Source organism: Crocodylus siamensis, chromosome 7 (genome assembly GCF_052110815.1).
Source record: "Crocodylus siamensis isolate JL-2025a chromosome 7, ASM5211081v1, whole genome shotgun sequence".
NCBI classification, from domain to species: domain Eukaryota; kingdom Metazoa; phylum Chordata; order Crocodylia; family Crocodylidae; genus Crocodylus; species Crocodylus siamensis.
Window position 1 is genome coordinate 21,640,228 of NC_143401.1, and position 25,878 is coordinate 21,666,105.

Below are 25,878 nucleotides of genomic sequence, written 5' to 3' on the forward strand. Positions count from 1 at the left end.
CCAGCCCTTTTGGTGCAGCTACACCTGGAGGCACACCCGGCATGGGCGAGTCTGCTGTTTCCTTCGTGGGAGAGCACTGGTGATTAACCAGCTAGTCCTGTCTATTAATCGTCATCAGGCACCTCTTTAACACACTGCCTATGCCCCCAAAGGTCCTGGCCAAACTCCAGAGATGGATGCTGGGTTTCTTCTGGCCAGAACAGCCCTGGGTCTCTGTGCAGAGGTTCCCTGCAGAGGCTCCTCTATGGTGCTGCTAGTCACGTGCTCTGAGCCACTTGGGACGCACCTTCCTCCACCGCCTCTGAGGGTTCCTGATTTGACTGGCAGCTGTTTTACCTGTGGGGACTCCCCAGTCAGCGCTTGGAGAAGCTTCTGGGCCGGGAAGCTGGTTTCCAACCCCAAGTCCCCAGACAAGGTCGCCCAAGGTGCTGACCTCCTCACCAAGCCCCTACGGAAAAACCCGCAGTTGGTGGTGCTGGTGACAGAGGTGCCCTGGGTGTGCCATAGGATGGTCCTGGCCCATATCACCCATATCAGGGACCTCCTGGACTATGCCAAGCAGGGATGGGCAGATCCCACTGTGCTGGCCTACCACATGGAGCTTGTCAGCACTGTGTGTGCTCTGCCACCTACTCCAGGAGCTCAAGGACGCCCTGCTCCCCACTGTGCTCGCCCACATTGTCAAGGCCCTGCACGAAGGCAGCCCCGCCCCCCGCCATGTCCCCCAGCCCTTAAGAACTCATCTTGGGGCCCCTGCCTTGGTAGGCCTCACAGTGCTCCCTACCTCGCTACCTGGACAGGCTGGGGGACACCAAGCTGGTCCACTTTCATCTAGCTTGGTCCACTGCCATCAGCTCTACATAGTTGTGCTCCACACCATCCACCATCCTGTCCCCCCAGAGAACAAGTGGTGGTACACCCTCAGTGAGGGCAGGGGTCCCCCATGGATGAGTTTGTATTCCTCCCTGTTCCTGTGAGTCAGACCTCAGCTGCTGGCTCCTACTTCGAGTGTGCCAGGTTGCAGCCCCTGCACCACCTGAGGTTCTGACTGCACTATTCCCCTCACCTTTTTATTGATGCACTCCCTGTCTGTGGCCCCAGCAAGGCCCAGGACCTCGTGATCAACCTCTTCCTGGTGCTGGCCCTGGCCCTGGCCAAGGTGGCCGTGAACCTGACCAGGAAGGAGGCTCTGGCCAAGAGGGTCCCCAGGGACTGTGGGGCCACTGTCTTCACCCTACTTCATTCCCGTCTCTGAGCAAGCTATCACTGGGCAGTGTCTGCCGACTCCTTGGACTTATTTGAGGGTCTGTGGGTGCTGTCCAGTGTACTCTGTTCAGTGCCCCCCCAGCACTCTTGTTTTGAACCTTTGACCTCCACTCCCATCCCTGTTTTTTCATTGTTTGTCCCCAGTAATTAATTGCCATCCTTCTCTGTAGCCTCCCCATCTGAGGGAGGCTAAAAGGTTATGTAGTGGGCCTGGGCCCACATCCCTGAAGGATGACAAATAGCCTTAGTCACATGGTGGCAGGAAGTGAATGCTGAAAGGGAGAGAGAACTAGGTATGATCAGGGTTTTCTCTACTGTTCCTCCCTTACTTGCAGCCTCCAGCATTTAAGGTATATTCAAAGTCAGAAACATACTGCACAACTTCTATACTTGGTAAAAAACAGAAGGCGGCGAATCAGAAATGTAACTGAAATTTCTCCTGATCGCCTTTATCCAAACATTTAAAAATGTTGACTATCAGTAATTCTCTGATAGATCGCTTGTTCTTTTCAACCCAATGGCGATCAGAATGTGGTTCCCTAGTAAATTAACAAGTCTATTGTAATATTGTGTTTGCTTTTTGCCTGTAGACTTTGTATGGACACACCCAGGCAGTGACCTGCCTGGCCACCTCTGTGACCTATAGCATCATTGTGAGTGGATCTGATGACAAAACCTGCATCATATGGGACCTGAACCAGCTGACATATATAAGCCAGCTTCCTACCCACGGGGCAAGTCTCTCTGCTGTTGCTGTCAGTGATTCAATGGTAAGATCTTCATTTATCATCTTTCTCCTGACGCATCCATGAACATTTCATGATAATTTAATGGGTGCTCTTCCCAACATAAAAACATCCTGAGAGGCTGATAAATTGATTTTTCCTTTTACAGAGATTGCTAATAGTAGTCTTAATGATGAGGAGAGCACTAAAAGCAGCATCCTAGACTGACGAGCTAAGTAGGAGTAACCATGCATAGCTTGATAGTAAGATTAAACCTCTTTGTTTCTGAAGTGGTTGGAGAAACCTGAAACATTGTCCCAGGGGTTTTTGTGTTTGGCTCACCCATAACCCTATTGCTTCCATTCGTTTCTCCTGACATCCACGTTATAGCAAAACCAACAGGGACTCATTACACCTGAGTCCTCGGCCACAGCCTACAAGCTCTGTAAACGCCTGAGTCAGCGGTCTCTGCCCACTCCTGACTAGCAGCTGCATGCTGCTCTTATCTTTTGCCCTCCAGTTCTCTGCTGCTGTTGGGGGTGATAGCAGATTCATTTACCAGCAGTCAAAATGAAAAATGTGTCTGCGGTCTATCCCCAACCACACAGCTGCATATATAACACATCCCCACAAAAAGAATTAGAGGATATTGAGGTCATGACATTAAGAAACCAGGAAGTCAGACCATGCTTCACCCATCTTCAAGGTTTCACCTCCTTTAACAACTTAGTTTGTAAGCTTTCTGAGATGGGCCATCTTTTAGTTTGGTGTTTATCCAGTTGGGGTCCTCATCTCTAGAATTAATACATAATAATGGATCTTTTCACTGAAACCAGAATGATGGGATTTTCCAAAACACTGAGTGGCAACACCCAAAGCTTGTTGATGAAACTTCCTTTGATTCCACTCGGTCCAGAGAAAGATCAGCATGATGTATTCTTTATGATTCTTCCCAAAATCAAGTGAAGTAGTTCATGTATTTTAAAATTAACCAAGTGTCAGCAAAAAGTGCTGACTTGTTAGAGCCACAGAAAGAAAATGTTTGTTTCTAGAACTGTTTTTACTGTGGCCCATGTCCACCTTGAAGCTTGCCCTGGAGGGAATGTGGACTCTATTATTTATAGCCCATTCAGCATCTGGCTTCTTTGCTAAGGCTATCATAAAGTGGACCAGTTAAGGCTAATGGCAGTGGTGATAATTTTGATGTGACATGAATACATTTGCATTAGATCACACTCCGTTGGAACCAGTCTGGTCAGAAAGGTACCAATTGAAGTGTTCTTGTGGGAAAAAGCCATTTGGTTAAAGCTTACGCTTCCCAGGGGAACTTGTCAATTATGACAAAGTTTCATTTCAAAAGGAAAAAAAAACCTTGAGAAGTTGGAAATGATTCATTTTACCTTCATCATGAAAAACCTGTTTTGGTTTTGTACTTGAAATGGCCTTTTGTTTCACAACATAATTTACATGATACAATTTAAAAAACCCACCAAAATAGAAAATGGTTCAGTTTTATTGATGTGAAATAGGTTGATTCAAAATTTAATTTGCTTTTTGGTTCTGCTAGAAATTTCAAAATCCTTTTTTTTCTGGGATGAAGCAGATTTATACATTGCAGAAAATTGTGTAAGATCCTTTCCATTGCCATTACTTCTAGAGGATGTGGCCTTGGAAGTTTTTTATATTGTGGTAGCACTGAGGTGCCTGTGTCGTAGACCTGGACCCCACTGCATGGGCATTGTATAAACACAAAAGGGGCATGTCTACACATTCATTAATACACCGTAATAGCGCATTAAGTTTAGTACCTGTAATGACAGTTACTAAATGTGCTGTAATCGGCACTACTGCACATTAGTGCAAACGAGCGGTCTTTTATGACATTAATGTGCAGTAGACTAAATCTACTGTGCATTAGTGCATTAGCAAGGGTTTTGCAGTAAAATTAGTCTACTGCACTCGAAGCATCTTGTATAGATGCACCCAAGCAGTCCTGGAGAGCTTACCATCCAGGTAAGATGGTAAAAATGTTTTGTCCCCACTGAACTTGGTTGGATGTGCATCAGTGATCCAGACCTGAAAAACTCCTTAGCTTATTACTAACTTTTTGGTACCTTAGAGCCCTTACACTTTCACTTGCAGTGGTTGCAAATCATTGGAAGGTAGTGACGTATTAAAGATAGCACACATCAGAAAATAACCCTCACCTGTAAGGGAACAACTTTGCAATACCACAGAGGTACTTAACTTGTGCTACACTGCTTGAATGTGTCTGCTTGGATTTCAACTGCACTTAGTAAGTGTTAAGTTGAACACGTGACACCACCCACAGGCTCCCTTACAGATGAAGCAGTTTAAATTTCATCTCTTTAATTACTAGCAACTCTTTGTTTCAAACCCACATCTGTCTGTTTTAAGGATTTTCCTCTGAGATGTAAAGAGCTCTGGTCAAAAATCAGGAGGCGGCAGAGGCACAGTGTTTGCTAATCTAAACCAGATGCATGTTGCTAATCTAAGGCCAGGGCGGCCTTAGCCAGAAACAGATGCCTTTGTTGATACTGTACTATTTTGTCCAGTTTCTAGAAGCATCAAAGGTGGGAAGCTTTGGTGGAATTTAAATCAGCAGAGGGCAAACCTAAAGAGTTCAGTAAAATACACTTTTTAAAAGACTTTGCAATATTACAAACATCATATCTGCTTCTGTGGCTTTGGAAACTGGTATGTTCCTTGTTCCTTAGCATTCAGAGATCTGTGTTCTTCTGTTCATACATCTTACTTCACAGTCACCATTAAAGCTTTGCACACATGTTGTGTGGGTAGAGATTCAGTTGCAAAGGGTGTTTTCAGTATTAGGAGTATTGCTTCTATGAATCCAAAGCAGATCAGTGGCCCTCCAGTCATGTGTGAAACAGAATTAAAAGTGGTGTAACATTAAGCACCCTAAAAAGGGATAGAGGAGGACTGTGAATTTGATAGGTTCAGTAATTCACTGGGTGAACACTGATTCCTTACAGTTAATAATATTAAAACTTGAGGGTCAAATCTTTGGATAGTTTTTGTTTTCCCCTTTCCTGCATTAAATCAACAGGAATTCTGCTAGAGAATGGGATGGAGTAAGGATCATAGTAGTGAGTCCAGAGCTGGCATAAGGAAAATTGTGCACCGGGTGAACTTGAATTTTGGCACTCCCCCGGAGCCCTCTCCCCAAGTCAGTGGTGCTGTTGCAGGCAGAGGCAGGCAGGCAGGGGCGCAGTCTTGCAGGGATGCAGTGGCATGGTGCTCCAGGCAGGCAGGTAAGGCAGATACCACTGCTGCCACCCTAACTGTGCAGCCCAGCTCCTCCTGAGCAGCAGCTGAATGTGGGGGGCAGGCTTGGCTCGGCACTGCTCTTTCTGCCTGGGGTGGGGTGGGACAGGGGGAGAGCACTGCTGCAAGCATGGCTGCTCACATGTGTATGTACATGTGTGTGTGGTGCCCACCTGACCACAGTGCCCTGGGTGGTTGCCCACATTGCCCACCCCTAAGTCTGGCTCTGAGTGAGTCCTTTATTCTTATTGTTGTCCCAGCACTAAGAATTTCAGAGGAACAAAGTCATCATCATTTAATTTATATCAAGGATGGAAGATTTAGAGTGCACCTTTCTCGGTATTATAGAGGTGCTCATCAGCATTGCTGTCTGAAGAACCTGTGGTCCAGTTTACACAGGGCTGTTGTGATACCCCCCCATTGCAGGATTGATATCATCCCTGTGCTTTTTTGTGCCTCAAATTTTCTTCATTTCCTGTCATATCTAAACCTGGTTATCAATTTTTCAGTTGAACATTCCTATCTAATTGAAAAGTCCTCAACAAAACACTCTCTACCCTTATGTTATATACTCACTCTATCTGGCCTTCTAGCATGTACTTCCTAAACAGGAATGACTGAAAAAAATCCCATCATATTTTTACACTTATTCACTGCAGGCCTCTTCTATATCCAGTCTATATTTACTTCAGAGAGCCCAGTGCAGAATAAGAGCAGCTTTCACATGCCTTCCTTTGATTAATCTCTGGCCAATTTGCTTACAATGTGACTGATCCCCGCTGTCAAGCTTTTTTCTGTTTTTTTTAATTAATGATTGCTTGATGTAAAATGCAGAGACAAAAATGGGACTGTTTCAGATCCTGCAAGTTAATAGCAGTCGTATAATTCCAGTGTCTTTTTATGAAAAAAAAAGTCCTTTTTGATGTGCTTTTGGCTAAAGGATCTTAAAAAGAAAACTAGTAATAAACAAACATTGTAGAAGTGCTCAGCAGCCCCCCAGTGGCAGCTGTGGGATCAAAAAATAATGCCCTTTTGTGTGTTACAGGGTGATATTGCCTCTTGTGCTGGATCCTACTTACATCTATGGACAATCAATGGTCAGCCTCTTGCAAGTATAAATACCACTGGCAGCCTGGAAAGGGAGATTATTTGCTGCTGTTTCACTAAAGTAATGGACTGGGATACACACAGTGTCATCGTTACCGGGGGCACAGATGGAATTGTGAGGGTAGGTGTTTCCCTTTGGGAAGCTGTTCTTGCTAAGCTTACTGTGGATCATGGGCACGGTATGAACAAAGTGACTGGTCTTTGCTAAACCCTTTGTTGCTTTCTGATCCAGCTATGGAAGATGGAATATGCCAAAGCCCCAGACCAGGTTGTTGGATCAAGACCTCAAAAAGACACAACAGAAATTCTGGACAACAAAGGTATGAATTCCTGGTACTGCATGGAAACAGCAATGTTATGTGCCTTGTACATCTGTGAAAGGGAAGATGGTAAGGCTTGGAAAGTGTGATAAACTTCAGAAAAAGTGAGAAATCTTCCCTTCCTCACCAACCATGAAAAACAATAACGTTATAGACGTAAGCACCCAGTACATGTTCTGAAATGAAACAGGAGTTTCCATTGCTTTCTATTTCCTGACTCTGGAAAGGCCAAAAGCTATGAAAATCACTTGTTTTAGTCTGACCCAAGCCACAAATTTGTGCCACTGCTTTTTGCTGCTGTGCATGCCCATGCATGTGGGGTTTGGTGCAGGGCAAATTGTCCCAGGTGGAGTAGGGGAGGCCATACCTGGGGTCCTGGGGGCCTACTGGGACAGCAGCGGTGCTGATCTGGCTGCTTGGAACCGGGCCAGCAGCCAGAGTGTGGCTTTGGCCAGCCAGGCTCCATTTCTGGTGGCGCACGCTGCTCCCGCTTGCTCTACTACACATTTTTTCCCACAGCATTTTTTTAACACTGGGATATCCCAGTGTCAAATTTTGGCACCATGCTGCAAATAAGTAACATGGCGATTGCTTGCATGTGTTCTGCATGCAGTTTGCGGTGCCTCATCTGGATGTACCCTAAAAGTCAGAGTGGTCATCGCCTCACCCCAGCTGGGAACCACATTTGTGGGATTAGTGTGTTTCCTACTGCTACAGACATAGGGAAATTGATTCTCATGTGGGTCATCAGAGAGGCACATGCTTTAAAAAGCCCATGGCAGAGAGAGAAGGCTGTGCTTCAGGCATTGGGCACATTTCAGTTCACCTTAATTTTGTAACTCTGGACTCACCTAGAGACAAGAGCTCTTCCTGGCTGAAGCCTGCGTGGCCTCTCTTCTGCACCAGGGAGACAGAACAGCCATGCAACAGTCAGCAATGAATATAATGTTCTCCCAGTGCCTGGCCCTAGTCAGATCTCTCTTCAGAGTTATTGCAGGATTATCCCTCTCATTGAACATCTTCCCTCTTATGGAACAATCCCTCTTATGGGGAGCATCAGCTCCCTATTCACTTCTGTGAGCCCAGATCCTGTTCCTAACTTTAAAGGCCCTCAGTAACACTCAATCAAGGTCTTCACTCTATGTGATGCAGCCGAGTAGGACTTAAAAAAAAGGTACCTTGAGACCTTCAGAACAGTTTGGGCAGTTTCACCCAGATTGCTTGATCTGCTTTCCACTGGATGCATTGCTGGTTGTCCCTGTTGTAATTGTGGTGTTCATCAGCTACTTAGTTCCAGCCCAGAGATAGCTGTCCTTTAGCAACAATGGGATGATTCTTACCTGCATGTGTACCTTGTACAGCAATGTCCTTGTGGTCAGATGAGTGGTATAGCCTGGGGAAGGACTGCCGTGAGTTACAGAGCAGTGGCCAGATCATGCCTGGGGTGCTAGCACTGGGAGGTGAGGAAGCTTGGTACTTCTAGGAGACAGCTGTCACCAGCATGATCGGGCCCAAGATGAGTACTTGGTTACAGTTTCAGTAATTTTAGCATTCTTAATAAGCCACTCTGCTGCATAAATGTCAGGGAGAAAGAGTCCCCCTGTCACTGGCTAAAACAACTGCTGAATCCAAAAGGGCCCAAGTGGCTAAAAAGTCTATTATTGTAACATCTGTGCTGGTGGCCATCATAAAGGGACCTGGCCAGCTTCCAGCAGTGTTCAGTGCCAAGCCCCACATGAGGATGGAGGAGTAGGGACCCCCTGCCTCTGCTCAGTTTGTTTGCTGCCTTTGTCATCTACAATGAGATTGGAAGCTTTTCAAGGCAGTGTGAGACCAGCAGAGGGCTCCTGGTGCTTGGGTTTGGGTCTGCCTCCCTTCCCCCACTGCATTCCTAAGCAGCAGGTGGTTATACTGAGCTGAAGCAGGCAATACTACACCTATTGAAGCAAGTTAAAGGCATATGATACGACGAAAGTTACAATACCGATGTGGTAATAAAAGCACTTGAAGTTAAACTTCTCTGATCGAACGCATACAGGATCTGCCAGATGTCTTTAATATACAGTCTAACATCAGGGCTTGTTACTTTCCCAATGCATTTAAATAAAAAAAAGTGTGTGTTAACATGTATAAGTTATAACATTTATTTTTGTGACCCTCTTAAAGGCATGCTTAAGGCATTCCCAGTTGTTCCAATATTAAGCAAAGAGTTTACATAAAGATAGAACCAAGGATGGAACATCTGCTTAAAAAGATATAATACAGTAATCAGCATTACAAATGGGATTGTTGGACGTGCTGAGGTATCATAGTGACACAAATCCCATTGACGAGGCTTCTTCTCCTAAGCCATTTTGGTGCTTGTAGAAATATTCTTATATATGTTGCTCCATAGGGGTGGCCTGACTGGATCAGACTAGTTGTCCACCTCGTTCAGTGCCATGTCTTCAAGGCAGCTAGTGCCAGATGCTTCTGGGGAAGGTTCAAAACCACACAGGTACCAGGAGTGGAATAATCTGCTTACCCTTCCCCATCTTGAGTCTTGTCCTGTCAGAGGTTGGTCGAAACTCTGAGCATGATGCATTTGCTAGCATTAAATATACTCACTCTTGATAGGTCTGTGATCTATATAAATGGCAAAGCCATTTTAGAATCTTCCTGGATTCTTCACTTCAACAACTTCCTGTGGCAGTGAATTTGATAGCTTAAGAATATAGGTATAATTACATTGGTGGTTCTAATTATTTAGGTAGTTGTTATTCAAGGTATACCCACTATGGAAATTTAAATACTTCTGAACTGTTTTCCTGAATTGGCGTTCCTAGGCTGAATATGGGAGCAGTGAAGAATGACTTCACCAGTGCCTTTTGCAGAGAGAGTCGTAAAAGAAGAAATATGTTGAATAGTGATATATAGATACATACTGACAGGGGTGTGTAACGGGGCCTTCTCAGGGCCGATTTGCCTTTGGCCCACCCACCTGTTTCTGGGCCAACCAGCTGCCTTCTTGCCCACCACGCCTTGATGACATTTAATTAAGTTGTTAATTAAGTGGGAGGCTGCCCATTTTCTTGCCCCAATGCCAGGGAGTGCTATCTGCAGCTCCGTACCTCCCCTACACCGCAGCCCATGCTTCACAGATGGCATCCAAGTGTTACTTTCACTGGTTCCACTCTGGGCCCCAGAATTCTACTATCAGGACCCCTCCAAGATCCTTCCATTCAGGTGGCCTACCCTGTCTTCATTCAGACTAACTAGCTCCCTGAAACTATTTTCCTGTCTCAGGTGTGGTCCCCCTGGTACCTTTGGCCATACAGGCCCTGGCCTCACCTCCAAGGCCAGTCAGAAACCCCAGGCCCCCTTAGCTCTGGGCGTCCTTTGCAGTGAGCCCTGGCCCTTTTGACCATCCTGGTCCTGGCCCCAGCATTGACCAGTCGAGGGTACTCTCTCGATAAAGTCTGAGCCTCTAGCTCCACTCTCTCCCCTGGGGGTCTGCCCTCTGGGCCCTAGCAGCAGGTGACCCATCTGGTTGTGGGGGCTCGGGTTAAAGCACCCTGACCTGCCTTTCACCAGGGTGGTAACTGGCCTGGCATTTTCTGGGGGCTCCCACGCCACTGAGAGCCTCACCAGGCCAGCCACTCCTGGCAGGATGCAGTTTTAGGTCATGCCCAGGACCAGGAGCCTTCTAGCCATCCCCTACAGCTCCTCTCTTATCTCCAGGATGATACCAGCAGCCAGGCAGTGTTTCTGCCTGGCCAGCCAGCAGGGAACTGAACTATTTATATAGGCAGCCAGGATCAAAATGGCTGCCGCAATCAAGCACTTGCTGGCTGCTTGGCTCTTTTCTTAAAGTGGCAGGCACAAACAGTGCCCTGCCAAACGGTGTAATAGACATACCTGCATGTTTCTTCACATGTGAGGCAGACACAGACACCCACACATACATACATAGAGCAACATCCTTAATAATTAAAGTTATCATACTTAATCACAGCAACCACATACTCCCTGAAACTCCTCAAATGATTTCAGCATCATTTTAAATGTCCTAATAGTCCCACAACTCATTCTATACATTAAAGGAAATAAAATTAATGCAAAACAAAGCCATTAAAAAGAGGAAAGTAACAATGATTATGTTGTTGTTGAGTATATTTGTGTGTGTGTGTGTATGTGTGTGTGTGTGTCTCTATGTGGGTATGTGAAATGTTCTCAGCATTTAATTATTGGTTCTGTTATGAGCAGATTTAGATAAGTTGATAATACCAGGGCTTTATGTAATTTCTTTTTACTAGGCAATTATAGGCTGCATTATAGCCTGGCAGCAAGGTATTGTGGGGCATCTTATTAAGCATAGAGCCAGTGAAAACTGATGAACAATTTTGCTGAACTAGGCATGCAATTTAGAAAGCAATAATACACAAATCCAATTTAGCACACAATTGATACAGCCGCATGTCAGCACATGTAACTATCATAGCTGCAAATTAAATTGGGATGGGCCTATTTTGCAACAGCACAGGCTGAGATTAAATATATTTGTTCTCAACTTAACAACTTGCTGACCATAAATAATAACCTCTTCCCCCAAATAAACACTTTCTAAATATTTATGTTTAAACCACCCAACAGGTAACAAGGGAAGAAAACATCTTGTTCTCTGTCGGGAGTTAGATATCAGCATTGCCTTGAATGGAAAACCTAGTAAGAACAATCCAGCAGTGACAGCCCTTGCTGTATCCAGGTACAGTAATTTCTGGTGCATTACACCATGTGTCCGGCAGAGGACACAGTAGTAAGAATCCAGGTGCTTTTATTTTTTCTAAAAGTCTCAAGTAAAATATTTCAGCCATACTGAGATGTGACCTGTATGGATCTCATGAGCTAAGTGTGAGCAGGGGTAGTCTGGATTTGGAAAGGAGATCTTCATGCAAAGAAAATTAGACAGCTCTTGCAGGAAATAGTGGGGATGGTTAGTAATCACTGCTCCTGCCTTTGAGTTGCTGTAAAGCAGTGGTCTCCTTCAACTTTTTTAAGTTGGAGATCACTTTTAAAATTTAAAAGGAACCCAATATCTACACCCCCGCCACTCCTCCCTGCCCAGCAGGTAAGTCCGTGGGGAGGGAAGTGGGCAGGGGGAAGGGTCATGGGGGGACAGGGCAGGTTGAGGCCCCAACCCTAACCTCACTCCCTTTCTCACCACTGGGGCCTTGATCTGCATCCCTCCCCAATGGCAGTGAGGGATGGACCAGGGCTGGAGCAGGGGCAGATCCTGCACAGCCAGGGCAGGGTGGGACACAGCCGTAAGCGGCTCATTCAGGGAGCACGGGGAGGTGGGGCATGCAGCACAGGGTGGGGGGGCACATGCCCTCAGAATTGCATGGGGTGGGGCAGGCTGCAGCTGCTGGCTGGTGCTAGGCTGTTTCTGGCAGAGGCTGGGGCTGCACTGTGGTCAGGCTGGGCAGCGGTGGTGCTGGGAGAGGGTTGCAGGGGCTACAGCAAATTTTTGGGTGGTTGCAGCCCCCTGTACCCCCACTCCCAGCACCACCATTGCCCAACCCAACTGCAGCATGGCCCCAGCCTCCACTGGGAACAGCCTGGCCTCAGCCGGCAGCTGCAGCCTACCGAACCCCGCACAATTCTGGGGGCATGTGCCCCCCCTGTGCCCTCCCAGGCTGTGTGCGTCCCCCATCCTAGCCGCTTGCGCCTTCTTCCCACCCCACTCTGGCTTTGGAGGGCCTGTCCCTGCTCCAACCCCACTCCGTCTCACCACTGCTGCAGCCACTGCAGCACATGCGCACATGTTCAGCACCTCCCAGCCCAGGATTGACTGCAAGAGGCTCCAGGATCCACCGATCAATCCCGATCAACCAGTTGGTGACCACTGCTGTAAAGTCTCTGTCCCAGTGGCTACTGGAGTTGCTGTCTTTTCAATAATATAGGAAAAATCTGTAACCAGAACTGATCTTTAAGGGCACTTATACACATGCTGGACATCTTCTATGACATGTTAATTAGCACATGTCGGAGCAGACTTGATTAACTGATTAATCAAGTCTGCTGGAGTGTGTTAATTAGCATGCTCTAACAGCCTCTGCATCACGTATATTCAGCATCCCCATGCTTCAAAATGGTGGTGGGGATGCCTGTTGAACAAGATTTAATTAAAGTGCCCCCACTGCCATTCTGAAGCACAGGACACTGAATACACGTGACACTGCGGGCACTTTACTTAGAGCGGTTCTGACAGCAGCACTACCTCCACCCTGCAGCACATGTAAAGACACCCTAAGGGTCTGTGGCTTTGCTCTTAAAAATTAACATGGCCCCTACAGGTTTGACTGGTTACAGTGTTGTCCTTACTTGCTGTCCTGTAATATTCCTCTGTGCTGTTAAATACCTGCTGTGGTTCCTGTCCAGAAGCACTGGCATTTCATTGTTCATTGAAGTGATTCCTGCCTGTTTAGATTGATAACACGTTTGAAGTGGGGTGTTCCTGTGACCTGAACCATTTTAGATTCACCACTCATTAATCATGATGCCACTGAGTATGCATAGGATACAGATGCCAGTGAATAAAGTTATGACATAACACTGGAAGTGAACTTTATTCTTGGAATTGCCTGACAAATAGATTTAATATTTGTGGGTGCGTGTTGCTACTGGAGATGGATCCAAACAGGGTGTTAAGGTTCAAGTTTTGATCTGTCCAAGGACCATAATGAGCCAAACCAAACCTTGGACCCAAGCTATACTGAACTCTGGGCAAGTTTGAATCTGAAGCCTGGTCCAATCTATTCTTCAGGTTTCATACCCACCATCAAAGCTGCTCTCCAATTCAGTGTTTTGAGCCTGTGTTTTCAGTTTTGATTTTGTTATTAAACACTGTTCTTTTCGTTTCTTTTCTTCTTTTTTCCTCTTCCAAGAAACTCTTCTAAGCTCCTAGTTGGCGATGACTGGGGGAAGATACATTGTTGGTCCATGGATGGGTAGGAAGAAATAACAAGGAGCTCTTGTTCTCAACCACTGTGAAGTCTGGATGGAAAGAAAATTATCCTTCAAAGCATGCAGGATTTGGAAGAATGGAAAGGGCACAGAGGGGAATTAATTTAATAGGAGACAGTGGATTGTAGGATCAAGTTTGGAGCAGATAAAAACGTAAGAAGGGCTATACTGGATCAGAATAATGGTCTTTATAGTCCAGTATTTTGCCTCCAGTGGTGGCAAGTAGTAGATGCTTTCAAAAGACAGTATAGAAATAGGGCACATCTAGAATGATTTATCACTTGCCATACCCTCTGTGGCATCAGCCATTATTGGTTTAAAATATCACAAGATACTTTCCTGATTGTTCTATTTAATAGCTATGAATGGAACTTTCCTCCATGACTTTGTCTAATCCCTTTTTAACCTGGTCATATTCCCTACTTCTACAACTGCCTGTGTCAATGAGTTAACTATGCACTATGTAAAAATGTACTTTTTCATGTTAGTTTTAAACTTGCTTTCTGATCATTTCAATGGGTGCCCCCTCGCTCTTATATTCTGGGAATTGGTGAATAATGATCCACATTCACTTTATCCAAACACTTCATAGTTTTATAGACCTCTATCATATCTCTCTCTACCTTTCCCTTTCTAAACTGAAGAAACCTAGCTGTTTTAGTTTCTCTTGGTACAGCAGCTACTCCATATTCCTGATCATCTTGGTTGCTTTTCTCAGTACCTTTTCTAATTTTACTACATCCTTTCTAATACACAGAGACCAGAACTACATGACACATTCAAGATGTGGATGCACTGTGGACTTAGAGTAGCATAGGGATTTTTTTAATGTTTTGTTTTCAGTTGCCTTCTTAATGATACCTAACATTTAATTGGCTTTTTTTTGTCACTGCTGCACATTGAGCTGACATTTTTAGAGAACTATGTACAGTGACTCCGGTCTGTTTCCTGAGTGGTAACAGCTAGTTCAGAGCCCAGCACTGCATATGTATAGTTGAGGTTCCCTGTGATAAGGATGCAGAAGTTGGTACTGTGGTACATTATTGGTCCTGCTTTTCAAAGTAATAGGGTCCAGTCCTGTCTACACCACACATACAAATTATCAATATGTTTGCTAATTAGAATCACTACCAGTGGGATAAAAATCTGTCGGTGTGCCCCTGTAACAAACCAGACTCATGTTCCTTCTGGATTCCAAGAAAATCAGTAAGAATTTTGCCACTGGCTTCAGTAGGAACAGATCTGTAAAAGCTAAATATTGCTGGAACATGGAATAGCAGATACTTCTTGGTATGTACATTCAAAGAGCATATAATTTTCCTTTGTATAAAGTCTTTTTTATGCTAAGTAAAATCAGGCTGTTTACTAATAAAGAGTTAAAGTTGTTCAATTTACTCAGTGGGTAATGGGCTGAAATTTTTTAAACCTCAGATTTGGTTGGTGGTTGGTAAACGTCATTCTGGGATGTTGATTACAGCTCATAGGGTTTCTTTCTTCATGGACAATCCAAGTGGCGTGCTCCAGTTGTGATCCTAGCCAGTGCTTAGAGTTAAAATTAGCATTCACGAAAGACTAAAACCAGTCCACTGAAATCCATGGAGAAGCAATCAGTCAAAACAGCTTGATGGCTATCCCCAGTTCCCAGAGATATCAGCAGAGGGTGGGATTTATGAACCAGTCATGCTTATGTAAAGTTATTGAGACTTCTAGAAGGGATGATATCACATGCATTGGAGATGCCTGTGCTGTAGTGTATTTGGGGCCTAGGAGGTGGTATAATCACAGCTCTTTCCTCACCAATCAGGCCTTACATTCCATCCAGAAGCAGGGTGCCACTCTTTATCTCAGTATTTCATAGATGCACATGATCTGACATCACTAGCTTCCTTTGTGTTGGAGCCACAACCCCCACAAGGGTTCATTTGGAGGCTGCCGTAGATGGGGAGGGGGGGATTTGAGTCTGAAATATAATAGTGATCCCCATATTTGGAGGCAGAAACCAAATAAGGAAGAAGATTCAAACATTAATATAAGTGGGCAAAAGGAAGCTTTATTCTTTTGCTGCTGCAGCTTCCCTGCCTCCTCCCAAGTCCTGTGGTAGCACCATTGTCTAAGCCTTAAATGGGAGGAGCGGTCAGCCAAATCCAAGTGGTTGCAAAGCTTTCTCTTGTGTGTGGATGACCTCTATCTGATGCAGGAAGTCTACAGGCTGATGAGAGGTAAGGCACTGCTAGACCTGGTTCCGGCAACCGGGGGTGACCTAATCAGTGACCTAATGATTGAAGGGCAGCTGGGTGACAGTGATCACGAGCTGATCACCTTTGCCATCCGCTGTAAAGCTGGCAAATCAGTCAGTAATACAGAAGTCCTCGACTTCACGAAAGCTGACTTCGACAAGCTCAGGAGGCTTGTCAATGAGGCCCTAAAGGGCCACAACCCAAAGGGGAGGGGAGTTCAGGATGAGTGGTTGCTCCTAAAGGAAGCACTCCTGGATGCGCAAGCAAAGTCCATCCCGTCTCAGAGGAAAGGCAGCAAAAGGGCACAGCAGCCCCCTTGGCTCACCAGGGAACTGTCGGACCTCCTGCATCTTAAAAAGAAGACCTACAAAGGATGGAGGACTGGAACCACCACCAAGGAGGAATACTCCGCTCTGGTCTGGACCTGCAGAGAGCAAAACAGGAAAGCCAAGACTGAGATGGAACTCCAGCTAGCTACAAATATCAAGTACAATAAAAAGTACTTTTCTAGATATGTGGGGAACCAAAGGAAAAGCAAGGGTAACATTGAACCCCTGCTAAACCAGATGGGTCAAATGAGAACTGATGCCCAGGAAAAAGCGAACTTGCTAAATGGGTACTTTATGTCAGTTTTTCACCAGTCCCAGGGTGGCCCGGGTGAGGGAGATTCCTTACCCTCCATCAAAGTTGACCTCATGAAGAAACACCTGGACAGGCTGGATACCTTCAAATCAGCCTGCCCTGACAGTTTACATCCAAGGGTACTCAAAGAGCTGGAAGGCATCATAGCTTAGCTCCTGGCACGGATCTTTGAGAACTCCTGGTGCTCTGGTGAAGTGCCCAAAGATTGGAAGAGGGCCAATGTGATGCCTATCTTCAAGAAAGGAAGGAAAGTGGATCCAACAAACTACAGGCCCATCAGCCTGACCTCTATCCTGGGGAAGGTCTTGAAAAAGATTATCAAAGAGGCCATCCTTAACAAACTAGATGATGGCGATATCCTGAGGGATACCCAGCATGGGTTTATTGTAGGTAGGTCTTGCTTGACTAATCTCATTTCCTTTTATGACCAGGTGACCTATCACCTGGACAAGAGGGAAGAAATCAATGTCATATATCTTGACTTCAAAAAAGCCTTTGAACTGGTATCCCATGATCACCTCTTGGCAAAACTGGCAAACTGTGGCCTCGACCTCACCATGATCTGCTGGCTGGGGAATTGGCCCCGTGGTAGGACCCAGAGGCTGGTGGTTGACTGTAGCCAATCGTCATGGTGCGCTGTGACCAGTGGGGTCCCTCGAGGCTCTGTCCTAGGCCTATACTTTCAACATCTTCATCAGTGATGTAGACATTGGTGTCAGAAGCGGACTGCCCAAGTTCACTGATGACACCAAACTTTGGGGTAAAGCTTCTCGAGCAAATCCCAAGATGTCGTTCTCCCATTGTACTTGGTGAGGCCGCAGCTGGAGTACTACATCCAGTTTTGGGCCCCACAATTCAAAAAGGATGTGGAGAAGCTTGAGAGAATGCAGAGGAGACCCATGTGCATGATCAGAGGTCAGGACAACAGACCTTACGATGAGAGGCTGAGAGCCATGGGGCTATTCAGCCTGGAAAAGCATACTCTCAGGTGCAATCTGGTGGCCATCTATAAGTTTATCAGGGGTGTTCACCAGTATCTGGGGGAACATCTGTTCACCAGCGGACCCCAAGGGATGACAAGATTGAATGATCACAAACTCCTCCATGACCAATTCAGGCTGGACATAAGGAAGAACTTCTTTACTGTCCGAGCCCCCAAGGTTTGGAATAGACTGCCGCCGGAGGTGGTTCAGGCACCCACTTTGAAGACCTACAAGACACATTTGGATGTTTATCTTGCTGGGATCCTGCGATCTCTGCTGACTTCCTGTCCCTGGGTCAGGTGGCTGGACTTGATCCTCCGGGGTCCCTTCCAGCCCAAATGTCTATAAAATCTATGAAATCTATGAAGTATCAACGTTATAGGCAGCCTCAGACCAAGCAAATTAAGGTGTGCCATTACAAGTATGTAGCTCCCCCTAGTTTGCAGAGGGGCCCACGTCACAGTGCCCTTCTTGCTGTGATTCATTTGTGCCCGTAGCACAGATAGGACTTCGGACAAAATGAAGCCCAGCCTTATTTTGCACCAAAACCTATGTAGCCCAGGTAACTCGGGTATATACTTCCCTTCTCCAACTGAAGGGAATTGTTAGCTGGTAAGTGTGCTGTGGGGGAACTGCAGACTGCTCAGGTTCCCTCTGTCCCTATAGAACCAGGCCAGGGCAGTCAGGGGACATAACTATATACAAATTTATCTACATTAACTTATTACAAGGAAAAGAAACATGGATATAAACATATGTATAATATATATTTATAGGATATTTAAACAAATAACATAAACAATACCCTCTGGGTAAATGCTGTAAAACCTTACATCCATGCTCCAGATACAGATTAGTATCTGATCTGAAACTGATACGCCCAAAATAAACATAGATAGCCATCAGATAAACTATAGATACATATGGGTGAACAGTAAATAAGCCACAAATAAATACAAATAAAGAACAGGTGAAATAATAGCAACAGGGGGGTCCCAGCAGAGCCCTAGGACTCTACTCATCTACTAATTTACAAACATGAGAGTTCACAAAATATAAAGCATGACATTACACCACATATGCTGCAAGAACCCAAAAGATAAACTTAATCCCAAATGGAAACCACAATGCCCTAGGGCTATTCCCAAGCCCTACAAGGAAGCTGGTAACTTCAGGGGGGCCCTCCACTTTCACAAGTCCTTAACTAACCAGGAAAGACTCCCCCTTCCCTGTAGGAATCCTCTTTTCCCTGCAACTCATGGTTCCCAGGCCTGGCGGGTGGCCCTCATCCTCTGCACCAAACTGCTCTTTCCCCTGCAGTGGGCTTCAGGGTGGGGGGGGCCGCTGTCCCCTGGGACAGGGCTCCGCTATGCAGGGATTCTGGGGCCTCTGGCTTGGCCCTGTCCGCTGGCTCAGTAGCCCGAGCACTGTCTGGCTCCCTGGACTCAACCTTTTGTTATGGGTTGGAGGCCTGGGCTGCCTCTTGCAGCACCAGGCTCGGTCCGCTCCCAGACCTTCCTTGCAGCACCTCCTGGACTGAGCTCCCAGCCTTGTTCTGGGGGTTGAGGACCTGAGCCGCCCAAGTGCTCCAAAGATCCTGCTCTGTGCACTGGCCTGTGCATCATGTCTCTGGCCGCACACCAGAGGTTGCAGAGCCAAGCCGTCTCACACAGCTCCCAAGGTCTGGACACCGTGCACCATGCTGTACCCCAAGAGCCTAGCCACTGGAGCCCTCTGCTGTACCCCACCAATGGAAGTCTTCAGGGGCGCTTCTGGGCTACTGCTTTGCCCTGCTGAGCAGCTCTCCTCAGCTGTTCTAAGCCCCTCTCTTCTCTGTCCCGGATGTGTTCCCCCTGTGCTAGGCACGCAGTTGCTTGTATACACTCCAGAGCTACACCCCTGAAGTCTTCCAGACCTGAGTGTTGCAGTCTTCATTCAGGTCTGGGGGGTGGGGGGAGCTCCTCTCCCCCTCCCCTCAGGAAAGGAGCATGACTTAACTCTTCTTGCTGCCTCCTGATTAGTGGATGGGCTCCATCAATCAAAACAGCAAGATTTCAAGCCTGGGACTCAACCCAAGCTCTGAAAGGCAAGCCTACTACACCTACAAAGCACAGACTAAGAAATTACAGTGTTCTGTGCTGTCCAAAGGCTTCTGAAGTTCTGGTTTCGTTGGCCAAGCTCTCAGCACATAAGTGTGGCAGAGGCTGAGAAACACTGTGAGGGAAGGCCACTTCCCTACTTATTGCAGGATCTTGCCCAATTCACTTCTGAATCTCACAACAGAATAAGGTCCTTTTCCTGAGAGGCACTGAGTGTTTATTATTCCCAACGGTCATATTTTTCCCCAGTTAGTCTGTGAGAGTTTGGGGCAGTGACTCAATGGAAGAAGGGTCAGGGCCTCAATGTTATTTATCAACAGTTAAGATTTGTCTGTTTTAATACCAGTTTGTATATGGTGAAGTCCCAGTGGTTCCAATTCTTAACCATATAGGGGTACATTTGTAAATGCCAACATCACTGCTCATCCATTTAAAGGGAAGGGGAGCTTAATTTTAGACCCATTGAAACCAGGCCCAATGTGCAGACAAAAGGGACACCACTGAAGCAATGTCCCTGTCAATAGGAAACAACAGGCCTGGTGGCTCAACTCAATGAATCATAAAAAAGTAGGGCTGGAAGTGTCCTCTGGAGGTCATCTAGTCAAATGCAAGGTAGGATCATCCCTTTCTGAACCATCCCATACAAGTCTTTGTGGACCTCTGCTTCATTCTGCTGCTGGTCGTTGTCCTCTTTGCTATCCATCTGTTTTGGGTTGCAGAGCTCTTTTCATGATCTCCTAACATTTCATGTATAGGGGGGTTCATGGGCTTCCAATTTTTGCTTTTTTACAGTATGCTTAAGGCATAGCCACTTCTAAATCATCTCCGACCAATGATATTCTTCTCAGATATCTCCTGGATCATTGGTACAACAACATAACATCATAGAAAATTAGGGTTGGAAGGGACCTCGGGAGATCATCTAGTCCAACCCCCTGCTCAAACCAGGACCATTCCCAACTAGATCATTACAACCAGGGCTTTGTCCAGCCAGGCCTTAAAAACCTCCAAGGATGGAGATTCCACCATCTCTCTAGATAATCTATTCCAGTGCTTTTCCACCCTAGTACTGTGAAACATCCTCATCACCTCAGTACTATAAAAAACCCTGTTTCCTTTAAAGTTGTGACATTCTTAAGGAAGGGATACCAGTCAGAATAGGCACTAGCTAGCTCCACCACAGATTCTTTGGATTGCAAAATATGTATTTTCAGGGTGTATCTCACAACAAGCAGAAACCTTCAGGGAAGGAATGTTATTTAGGTTTTCAAGTTGAGCATGCAAGATTAGGAAGTGCCACATTGCCTGTACAAGCTTAATTCAGCCCTTGGGTACAAGCATTATGAGTCAGTCTTTCATTATGTGACTTGTAACAGAGAACCAGAAGGCTCCATTACTTGAGGGAAAAAGAGTAACAGGCAGAGATGGCTACAAGGAAAATAGTCAGCTAGGGGAAAAGACAGAGGCTAGGATTGCAGCATAACCATCTCTGTGATAATCTCTGTGCAATAATCCAGCAGGGCAGACCCCTGCATGGGAAGCACAGGCCCTGCTGCAGCAGCAAGACCAGCAGCTATAAGCTGCACTGAAAGCTAGTGAGCAAGCCTAATCAGAAAATACAGGCAGGTTGCTGGGGAAGACACCTGACCAGAAAGGGGCAGGGTCTAAGAGGTATGTAAACACAGGACTGGTGAGTGTCTGAGATCCTGCTGGAGCACAAGGGGTGGGGCTGGCAGAAGGTTAGGACCCAGAGGAGTAGGGTTTTGGTATATAGCCAGGAGGCTAGGAGCTTAGTTAGATCCAGTGTGTTTGTGTTCCTTCATTGTGGTTTATACCAGTGGTTTGGGACTAGCAGGAGTGGTACAGAGGTCCCATAAGTGCCCGAGAGCACAAGAGTGTCTTGAGCCTACCTAAGACTCAGGGAGCCCAGGACACAGAGTAGGCCTGAGTCCAAGGGCAGGCTATAGCCTAGAGAGAGATGGTGGCCTAGTGTGGGATGAAGCTAAGTAGGGGCCAGTAGACACTGGCAGAGACAAAGAAGGCTCAATGCCCAGAGAAAGCAGAGATGGGACCTAGGGGGGCCCAGGTAGAGCCAAATTGGATTCACTGCCCAATAGAGAGCTGTGACAGGGTGGGGGCAGGGGGCAGGCTCACTGCCCAAAGCAGGACTGCACCAGGTCAACAGGGTCCAGAGGGAGCCAAAACAGTCTCACTACCCAAGGTAGGGCACCGATGGAGCCAGGGGGCCCAGAATAAGAGCAATTGAGACAGGAGCTGGTGCCCAGAAGCCAGGTCCAGCACAGTGGGCCTGGGCCAGAAGGTCCAGCTAGAGGAAAAAGGCAGAGACTGAGAAGGTCAAGGCCCCAATAAGGGACTGCTGGTACAGTGCCACCTGTGCCATGGGCGTGGCTGAAGGGAAGTTGGAGAGTGTGATTAGCTCTTAAGGCTACAAGTGCCCTGGGCTGTGGATGGGCCAAGAGTGTTCACTCAGCTTAAAGGCATAACTGAGACCAGCAGAGTCCAGGAGGGACTTGCTACCTGTTAGACAGATGAAGGCTTGCTCTAGGACCCTTAGGCAGCCTTCCTTTTGATCCAATAAGTGCATCAAGGCATGGCAGGAAAGAAGAAGGGGAGGGTATCCTAGAGACAGAGTGGGGCATGGGTTGTGCAGCCACCAGGGGTCATCACGGCTGCTTCTGGAGCATGACAGGGTTACAGATCACATACTATTTTTTTCCACAAAGTTATTATCTCATTCAGTGCAGAGGATGATTTGTGCCCTGGGAATGAATTGCTACTGTGTCGAAGAGTAAAGATGTTTTTGAAACCTGAGTAGTGTCTGAGAGGGGACCCTGAAGAAAGAGAAAGCTGGTCTTGTGGCTGAAATCAGCTAATACCAACAAAGAGATCTTGGTTCTTGTAACTCCCGTGTGATGCCAGGCAAACCACTTAAACCAAACTTTGATAGACGACCACTTAATTGTCTAAGTGTCCAGCATAAGGCGCCTAGAACCAGCTTGCCAAAATACTGAGCACTCGCAATGCAACAGCTAACAGTAAAAGTTCTGGCTGTTGTGCATGCCTGGGGGAATGAATCAGAATGACTTGAGTGCCCGGGTTTTTACATACTTCAAGGAAATTAATTGTCATCATTCCCTCCCCCACAAAATGAACCATAATTTGGCTCGGGGAGCCAAGGCCTGGATCATGATTAGACATGAGCAGAGTTATGCCAAATGATGCTAAAGGTAATTTAAGTATCTGGAGAAACTAGGTTCCAGCTCTTTTGTTTACCTACCAGGCATCCTAACTGCTTGCTAATCGCTTCAGCTCCTGTATCCTTTTGACACCTGGAAGCCAACCTTTGCCAACAGCTTCTATTCTCGCTTATGGAGCCAGAAACCTTTTTCACAGCCAAGGGGCTGAATTAAGTTTTCCAGCACTCCATCAGTCTGACTGACTGCCATCAGAGCTCCCTGCTCCTCTGACTCTTAATTATACACAACCTGTGCGTGAACTTGCTGGACTCATCACCTCACTCTTACCATTGGTTCTGTTGGATCCTCACAAGAAACACTCAGCATTTCCCTGGAATACAGAGAACAGATGAAGTGCTTGTGAAGTGTGACTGCTCATTGTGGCCTTATAATGTCCTAGCATAGTAAAATTGAGAGAATATGAAAGGAACAACTGGAATAAAATGGGTCATATTTAAAATTTCTTCTTCTCCCATGTAAGACTAATGTGTTACCAGATTTGCCCGCTACTTTGGGGTGTGCTCATTTATTAGGGCTAGCGTCTTGGTAATTCTATCAATGCGCTGCTTGTGTTACTTGTGTTTCTATTATGGAGCTGTATCTCTCCCTTCTGCAAGCCCTCACCCCAGTGGAGCTATCTTGCAGGACTCAGTTCAGTGGGGCTGGGTTCCTCCAGTCCCCAAATCAGTCATACACACAAACACACAGATTAACGTGACACGCCTGACCTGGCCGGGTTGATCAGCATGGACAGGCTGACACCCTCATATGCCAAGAATCAGTTCATCAGAGCAACAATAACCACAGTCAGACACAAGCACACAATCAAACAGAATACCTCTGAATCTGGCTGGTGTCCAGATGACACCCTCATGGGCCAGCATTCAGTTCATTAGGGCACGTCTGAGCCAAACTGGGTCAATCAGCCTGTACAAGCTGATCCCCTTATGTGTTTTGAACTCAGCGCGTCCCAATCTTTTAGCCTCTTGATGAGCAGACCCCACAGTATTTCTAGGCTTCACAGGGATCTTTAGCTTAGGTAAGAGGGGCGTTGCTACAGAGCAAGTGGGGAAAGAGAAGTAAAGAAGGCAAAATATACCCAGTTACCACCAGTTTGACTATAAAAGTTATTTATTGCTAAGTAGATGAAATATATATTGACACTAGTAGTGATAGACATGCAAAGGAAAAACAAACACAAACAGTCACATTATACCCTGGTTTCACTAAGTATTTGGGGAAACTTAGCTCAAGCTTAACTAATACAGTTCAAGTTTAGAAATCTCTGCTTAGAGAGAGAGAAGAGAAAAGAGAGAGAGCTGGGATCTCACCAGTCTAAGGCACTCGGGCTGCAAAGCTGACAGGTCAAAGTTCTCAGCACGATCCTTGAAGGGAGATGATCTTCCTCCTGCAGCCTCTCCAGAAGAAAGCAGGTGGTGTCAGCACACACACTGCTGCTTTTTACAGATTTGTATACCCTCAGTTCAGCTTCTTTCAAGCATTCTCAATAGTGCAAATCAAATTGTCTTTTCTATTGACAAGGGGTTATCTGGGTGGAACATCTCAGGAACTTGATTGATACTCAGGAAACATCTACTTGGAGTATGGATAGCAGATATACTTGATGGGATATCTCCTGGTGTCTTCAGAAACAATAGATTGCAGCATCAGGGTTTTTGGATTTGTACTTGCTGTGAACAAGCCTCAGCGTAGCATGACTTTTCCAGAACTTACTATAGTTTTTTAACAGACTTTAGGCAATTATTGGAGTGTTCATAACCTGTTGTGGAGAGGACTTCCACCAGTCGTCTCGGGAAAAGTATGACAACACTTGTGGTCAGGGCTCCAACAGGCTGGACGCTATGATGAACCCTGTGCCATTGTTCAAATGTTGCCCATACCCCCTCTGACTCAGTCTGTTGCCCCAGCATTCCCTAACCCGGCAACCGAGTTGTAGCCAATTAAGTTTACATCGGCCTCCCATAGTGGGACCGGGGAATGTACGGCCTGAGATGCCCAATAAACTTACTTTTGCTTAGAGGTGTGTGTGGGGGGGGAAGGAAAAGTCCTTTGTAAATCCAGATTAGAACTGGTCTGATAAATGCTAAGCTGGGTGTGTGGCTTGATTAGCATTTGGAGCACAGCTTCCCCATCATGCACTGCTCCCCTGCTTTGCTGTTCCCAGAATTCACTGCAGTCTCTGCTTCAGGTTTTCTGTTCTCCATCTCTCATGTAAATGAATGGTCATCTGTTCCCATCTCAGATGCAAATGAGACCTAGGGCAGTTGTTGCACTTTTGTCACCCTTATCTGAAGGGTTTTAGGTGAGTCTCTCACTGCATCTTAATCAGTTTCTGTTTGCGGGGGGTGGGGATGGCGATTCTTTGTGAGTCGGACAGTCTGTGTCCTGTGTCAGGGTTCCCCCAGAACATGGAGCTGACAGGTAACAAATGATAGGATTAATTGTTTGTATCATCTTTGTGCACATAATAAGAAAAGCACCATCCTCATATACAGAAAGACACATACCATTGATATAAAAATCGTGGTTCGTTTCTCGGGAGGAGGAAAAAAACCTTCACAGACACACTCTATTAGCAACACAAAAGGTATATATTTGCAAATAGGGTCAGAGGGAGAAGACAAAAGATCAAATCCCTCTGCCCCCGAGCACAATCATTAGCAGGCTTTTATCCCCCCTCTCCTGACCACGTGTGTAGAAGGAGGAATTTTTACAACTCATTTCCGGTTCATACAAACATATATGTAAACATGTCGCTTCATACGTCCCATGTGCATTATAATTAACTACTTAAGTATGCGGGGCGGGTAGGCTTAATATGCATTAGGCTATCACGCGTGCGTGGATGGAACCCAAGGTTACTCAAGGTTCAACCTGAAGGCAAAAATGGCATTTGCTCTTATCTTAGCC

General features: G+C 46.2%; 1 protein-coding gene across 1 annotated transcript in view; it reads left to right on the forward strand.

Moving 5' to 3' along the window:
- Window positions 1–15,117, forward strand: part of WDFY4 (WDFY family member 4) — a 291,265-nt gene extending 276,148 nt beyond the window's left edge. The window contains exons 57-61 of the mRNA XM_090058037.1: window positions 1,857–2,036; window positions 6,343–6,525; window positions 6,637–6,724; window positions 11,357–11,468; window positions 13,651–15,117. Coding sequence (XP_089914163.1) covers window positions 1,857–2,036; window positions 6,343–6,525; window positions 6,637–6,724; window positions 11,357–11,468; window positions 13,651–13,717 — 630 coding nt within the window. The 3' untranslated portion in view covers window positions 13,718–15,117. The remainder of the gene's footprint in view (window positions 1–1,856; window positions 2,037–6,342; window positions 6,526–6,636; window positions 6,725–11,356; window positions 11,469–13,650) is intronic.
- Window positions 15,118–25,878: the final 10,761 nt, after the last annotated feature.